The sequence below is a fragment of the Lates calcarifer genome, linkage group LG9 (assembly GCF_001640805.2).
Source record: "Lates calcarifer isolate ASB-BC8 linkage group LG9, TLL_Latcal_v3, whole genome shotgun sequence".
NCBI lineage: Eukaryota > Metazoa > Chordata > Actinopteri > Centropomidae > Lates > Lates calcarifer.
The window spans coordinates 9,716,673-9,723,596 of record NC_066841.1 but is presented as its reverse complement, the minus strand read 5'-3'; the positions used below and the strand labels follow the sequence as shown (position 1 = coordinate 9,723,596).

Here is a 6,924-nt window from a genome sequence, read left to right as displayed (position 1 = left end):
AAAGATCTGAAATCTTTGGCTTTAGTGAATACAGCCGAGCAGCTCGGGTCACAGCGGGACTGACAGTCTTCGGGAAACTCCTACCAATTACGCAGGCGTGCAACTCCGGCACATGTGTGCGCCTCTGATAACACAATCTACACGTTCAAAGCTAGATGTCTTGCAGGGGAACGAATGAGGAACAAATGCCAGGCTGGATGCTTTGACATCAGCCGTTGACATCACCGACAAGTTAAAAAAAAAAAAGTCACAGGGAGGAGTTTTCTGTCTGCACACCAAAAATGAAAACAGCATTCTCCCCCAGCGCCACGCCTTCAGAAGAGTTTTGGGTGAATTTGCTGCTCTTTTAAATGCCTCTCCTCAATGAGCAGACCGCAGTTGCATGTGAGCACAACACTCAGAAGTTGGACAATCTGCGGGCTTCGTGACAGCTGCGCCGACAAATGGACGCAATGGACAAAAACCCCAGCATCTCCCCTGATGAGCCCAAGGTGAAGAGAGGCTTTGACCAAAAGTGAGTCCATTTATTTCAGGGTAATATTACACACACACACACACACACACACACTGTGAAGAGAATATCTTTTCATGTCAGTGGTAAACTACTTTTTACATAGTTTTGTTAGTGTTAATAACTCGAGGTTAGGAGATGCTTATTTTTTTTTATTTTTAACATCTTATTTTCTCTTATAATTACAAATTAGTCAATAATAACAGTCATAATCTCCACCATCCTCTACTGTCTGACACTCTGCTTCTATCCTCTTGAGGTTTGCACCCTGTCACTAAATATTTTAATCAGTAGATAGTGAAACCAGTAGCACCCCCACCCCACCCCTCCACTCTAAGTGCTCCAGCATCAGATTCACTCACTACTTGCCAGCTTTTATTTGCTGGATTGATCTCAGGGGATCTCAGCAGCAGCAGCATACAAAACAAGAGCTCGCAGGTAAATTATTTACAGCAACTCTATATGTATGAACTGTCAGGGAGTGTTGAGACTGGGCCATCCGGGCTGGAGGTGCTGCAGATAGGCCCCTCTGTCTCTGTCAGGGTGTCACTGATAAAGAGGAGGCATCTGGGAGCGGGTGACACAGGAAACCATGTACAGTTACACCAGGGAACACAACAGACTGTTAAAAATACATCACAGATCTTTGTGTTTTTTAATACTCTGCCGGTAATTAGCAGTCATTTGACACAGCGGTGGAGATGGTTGAGGGCAATGATAACATCTCTAGCCTCCACCCAGCTACAGCTCCACCTCCCCTGCTGTGGGGACTTGAGGGGGCAGAAACGAGCCAAAACCTGGATAAGGTAACTCAGGTTGAAGTGTGGATGAAGTTCCTTAATTTCTACAAAAGGTTTCTGTGATGGATAAGAGCAGTAAAGTAACCACAAGGATGCAAATTAGTGTCGCTAAAATGCTACAAATCAACAACAAAAAAAGGGTCTCTTCACCTTAGATGACTTTTGCCCTCAGGCCTACATGAACTCAACCTCTGGCTAGAATGAATGCAAACAAGCTGATAAGCAAAGATGTGAGTGTGTGCTGCAACATACTGAACCTCAAGAAACCTCACTCATACAAATCAGTCAAATCATGGCCTGTCCTTAAAACATCATCTCCTTGTCACATGTCTGCTGACTTCAGCTGTTCTTGTTGTTCGATCACAGGGTGTTTGTCAACAGAAGCCTGACGCTGGAAAACATCAAATGCTATGGCTTCGACATGGACTACACACTCGCAAGTATGTAAAGCTGCCGCTGCCACAGCAGAGACCTTTGTGTGTAAAAAGTGTTGTCTCACTGTGATGAAGTGTCTGTTTAGAAATTTAAAGTCTGCTTTGATCTCTAACTCTGGATTCAAAATGTTCCTTTTGAGCAGGCCGCAGAAGACCAGCTCCATGCTAATGGTTTTTACTGTGCGTGTCTGTTTGTTTGCAGTATACAAGTCTCCTGACTATGAGAGCATGGGCTTTGAGCTGATAAGAGACAGAATGGTGTCTATTGGATACCCTCATGAGCTTCTACGCTACACGTATGACCCCACCTTTCCCACACGGTTAGTTCTCCTGCAACTAAAGATCCAAGTCACAATAAAGTCATCTATTTATCTAATGTACTGTGGAAACATAAAATGAAAGACTGACTGAAGTTCACTGGAGCAAAAAAAAAGACATGTTTACAGGCTGTGTGCTTAAATAAGCACAAAATAAGTACTGCTGCCTCCTTTTATACCTGCATCAGCTCTCAGGTCATGTCATGTCTTGTGACCTTATTTTCTTTTTCCTTTTCCCCACTTTTTCTTTTCCACCATTAGCGGCTTGGTGATTGACACCACATACGGGAACCTCCTGAAGGTGGACTCAAATGGGAATATTTTAGTCTGCAGCCATGGCTTCCGCTTCCTCAATGGGTAAAGTTTTGTTTTTTTTGTTTGTTTGTTTTACAAAATACAGTACTGTTCTGTGACATAGTTGAGAATTCTGCAACTACACTTTAGTTAAAACCTGACTCATCTTTGTGTTTGGCAACCAATCCTAGTTATTCAATGACAAGGGAAACACAAAGAGCTAATAATGACTGCAGCATGACGGTCAGCTGAGATGAGCCGGCTGAATGTGATTTTACTTGTTTTCTAGTCACGGACCGCAGCAGCAGATAAACTCAAGTGTGTCTAATATGTTTTTAATGGATTATCACAAGATTTTACACTTCACTAGATTTTTATTGCCTTGAGATTTAAACTCATGCACATTTGCCTTCAGCTCTTTGTTATTTGAGTGTATAGGTTTGTGTGTGTATTAGTAATATTGACCTGTATCGTGTTTGTGCTCAACAGAGACGACATTCAAAACTACTACCCCAACAAATTCATTCAGAGAGATGACACCGACCGCTTTTACATTCTTAACACACTCTTCAATATGTCAGGTAGAAAGTTTACCTTTGTTATTTTATTTATTGTATTTTTTTTTTCAAATGTAACATTTTTAAATCAGAGATTTCAGTTATGCCAGAACTGTAAACAATTTAAAAAGTAAAATGAAATCATTTATGAGATGAGCACATGAAAAATGTTAGTTAAGTGGCCTGTGTTTCCATGCGCCCTGCAGAGACTTATCTCTACGCCTGCCTTGTGGACTTCTTCACCAGATGCAGCAGATACACAAAGTGAGTTTTATCAACCCCATGAGTTTGACAGGTCCTTTCAGCTTCTTTCACCTCTCAACCCTGAACCATCACAAAGTAACAGATGAACTAATTGTTAATCAAGCTTCCACCTCTCTTTCTCTGCTGTTACATTTCTTCCAGCCTCCTGAAAGGTTATCAGCACGGCGACTTGTTTATGTCCTACAGAAGCATGTTTCAAGATGTTCGAGATGCAATGGACTTCATTCATGATACAGTGAGTTAACAAAACATGTTGTATTAAGAGGTATGAATACTGCAGATATACGTCTACTTGTAGTCATACTTAATCTGTATACTAACTGAAATCTGTATGCCGTGTAGGGAAGCCTGAAAGAACGAACTATCAAGAACTTGGAGAAATACGTTGTAAGCGACGTGAGTAAACTGACAACATTAAGCACTGAAATGTATTTAATTTTTCAAAAAAGGAACTGAAATCTTGAATGGATAAATGTTTTCTTTACAGCCAAATCTTGCTGTACTCTTGACTCGGATTAAAGAAGTGGCCAAGGTCTTTCTCGCAACCAATAGTGACTACACCTACACTGAGGTGAGTGCATAAATGTGTTTTGTACCATCACTAAACACACTTAACAACTAATTATAGAAAAATAAAGTGGAGACATTTAAAATGATCAATTAACAACTTGTTTCTTTTTGCCTACATCAAGGTCATCATGAAATACCTGCTTGAAAGTAATGTTAAGGTAGGCAATTTTCATTTTGATTTGAATTCTTGGAAAATGTCATGAATCAAAGTCACGTGAATTTAATGTTATTCTTCAATCTAGACTGGAAGTCCAAAAAGGTCCTGGCGTTCCTTCTTTGACCTGGTCGTTGTGGACACCAGAAAGCCACTGTTCTTCGCAGATGGGACTGTGCTGAGACAAGTGGACACGGTATGAAAGAGTCTCTCATCTTCCAGATTTACTTATTAATGTTTCATCCACAGCAGCTAATAATGTGTTGTGTTTTGGACACAGGACACAGGAAAGCTTCGGATTCGGGACTTACACAGGCGACCTCCAGCATGGGACTGTGTATTCTGGGGGTGAGATTCTGAATACTTGGTTATGTATTTGGATTTTTAGTTTTAGAGGTTTTGAAGCAGTGGAATTTCTCATTACATTTACTGTGATTAAGCCAGGTGAAAGAATGCTGCCTGGTTTGGAAATTTTGGTAGGAATTTGTCATCTTTCAAAAATGGGAAATTATTACAACCTTTCTTAGCCTCTATATACATGTTTGTTTTTATGTGTACATGTGATGTAGATTTATTTGCACATTCTTACAATTTCATTCCTCATCCATCTTACCATATTTTGTACTTTCTGGTTGCAGGATCCTCAGACATCATCTGTGATCTGCTGGGTGTTAAAGGTAAGGACATCCTCTATGTTGGAGACCACATCTTTGGTGACATCCTCAAATCGAAGAAACGCCAGGGCTGGAAGACTTTCCTGGTCGTACCGGAGCTCACCAAGGAGCTGAACGTGTGGGAGGAGAAGAAAAGTAAGTAAAAAACAAGAAAAACATCATGTCGTATTAGTGCGACCATTTTGGTGGGGTTCAAAATCAAGATGGCTGTCATGGTTTTTCAGATCTGTTTGAGGAGCTGAAACGCCTCGACATCTTCTTAGCTGAAATTTACAAGTGAGTTAATGTCCATCTGTACATTTTTCTTACATAATTAACACTTGTTGTTTGAGAGCCCTTACACAGCTGTTTTTGTTGATACTTTGCAGCAGCTGATTTAAACTACAACAAATGACATTTATTTATCATTCAGGAAAGCCTGGTAACAACTGTAGCCATGACTTTAACATTTTATCGTTCACTTTCTACATGAACTACTACACTGTGTGACACAGTGTAGCAGCTGTTAATTGTCTGTGTTTGTGGTTTGAAGGCACCTGGATAGTGGCAGTCGAGAGTGTCCTGACATCACTGCCATTCAGACCAGAATAAAGGTGAGCTCCTCATTTCATTCCAAAACATATGTTTTTAAGGTGGTTATACACAAGGCAGCTCTTCAGTAAATAAGCAAACAAGATGGGCAGAGGAGGTACTACATGATTGTTATTTTAACCATCTCTTTCTTATTTCTGGGAACATTTAAGCTAAAAAACCTTTCAGAACACATTATTAACAGAAACCAAAAATAGGATGTCTGTCATTAAGCTGAGCAGTTGTGTTTCAGGGTGTTTTCTTGTCTTATTACACTCAGTCCAGGCTTTGTTTCTGATGCAGTTGTTTGTTTGTGTGTGCACAGGTGCTGACCTACAGAATGGACATGTCCTATGGCCAGATGGGCAGCCTCCTGCGCAGCGGCTCCAGACAGACGCTGTTCGCCAGCCAGCTGATGCGCTATGCAGATCTTTATTCCTCCACCTGCATCAACCTGCTGCACTACCCCTTCAATTATCTCTTCATGGCTCCTCCAGTCCTGGTCAGTCATCTCCCCCCTCGTTCAAACACCTGCACAGAAAAGGAATCTGTGTCATTTCACAGTTAACCAGTTCTTCATCTCACTCTTACTATTTCAGATGCCCCATGAGGCAGCATCTCAAATCTCAGCTGAGTTTGTATCATCAGACCTCACTAACAAAATTGTCACCAACAATATTGTCAGAAACTAAGGTTAGTACCATTATGATGCAGTTTTTACTTCATCTTTACTGGATTCTGTTTGTAGCTAAAGTTAAAGGATCAACATTTGTCTCCTTTGCAGTGCTGAGGCCAGCTTACCGAGATGAGAGCAGGAGAACGTGAAGACTCTGCAGAAATCTTCTAATGTGCTTCTACCTGTCACTGACAGTTCTCACTGATGAAGGTGATTGTTAGCACCTGTGCATTGATGAGGGGGTTTGTTGCAGCCATGACGTGCCTCCTTTGATAAAATAAAAAAAAAAACAAAACAAAACAAAAAAAACTATAGCTCCACCTGCTGGATATGAAGTGTATTGCCATATAACGTTTACCAGATACACCCATAAATGAAGTTATGTTGAGATTTTGGGATTGGAAGGAACAACAGACTCAGGGTTACTGTGTATATGAGTGCAAATTTGTCTTTTTTTATTATTATGTTGTGGTGCATGTGCACTTTTAATCTGAGGTTTGTGTAATGGTTTTTAAGAAGTAACTATTTATTCGTTGTGTTACTGCAATAAATATTCTGTTGAATTACTGCAATAAATATTCTGTTGAATTACTGCAATAAATAATTCATAATAGTTGTTCTCATTGTCTTCACTGAAGCACATCAACTTTAACTAAACATGCAGGTGTCTCAGCTAATATCTCAGCTAATGTTACAGGATTAGCAAGGATATCGAAGGTTTTCCTGTTGTACTACATCTGTTGTCCACTGGGTGGCAGCGAATCACCTCTGTCACAGATCGATCCTTGTGTGTGAACTGACTAAATGAGTCAAGGGTTTTTTTTCACTGCAAACAAGTTTCAGCTTCTACCTGATGAAACATTTTCTTATCTCCATTTTTTTCTAGAATCAATGTGGTGACAGTAAAATATTTTTTTTTTTTCATAAAGCACAGCAGTAAATACAGCAGCTCCTGTACTGACAGGCTTTAAACCGATGTGTGTTTTTGTATCGCTCCTGATAAAACTAATCTTATTTCACTCTTGTCATAGTGGCAACAGATGTTAGTATCAGGAGCCTTCAGCAGCATCTTCACTCATCAACAAAAGCAGTGAAATAATCAA

The 6,924-nt window shown here is 40.3% G+C and overlaps 1 protein-coding gene across 1 annotated transcript; it reads left to right on the top strand.

Moving 5' to 3' along the window:
• The first annotated feature begins 243 nt into the window (after positions 1-243).
• nt5c2l1 (5'-nucleotidase, cytosolic II, like 1) lies at positions 244-6,399 on the top strand. The gene is given in 19 exon segments (XM_018670475.2): positions 244-514; positions 1,678-1,751; positions 1,948-2,065; positions 2,324-2,419; positions 2,846-2,937; positions 3,120-3,177; positions 3,319-3,412; positions 3,520-3,573; positions 3,665-3,748; positions 3,870-3,905; positions 3,990-4,097; positions 4,182-4,202; positions 4,204-4,249; positions 4,540-4,710; positions 4,800-4,851; positions 5,108-5,168; positions 5,471-5,647; positions 5,745-5,838; positions 5,930-6,399. Coding segments are annotated over 18 exon segments (1,506 nt in total). The 5' UTR covers positions 244-443; the 3' UTR covers position 5,838; positions 5,930-6,399.
• Positions 6,400-6,924: the final 525 nt, after the last annotated feature.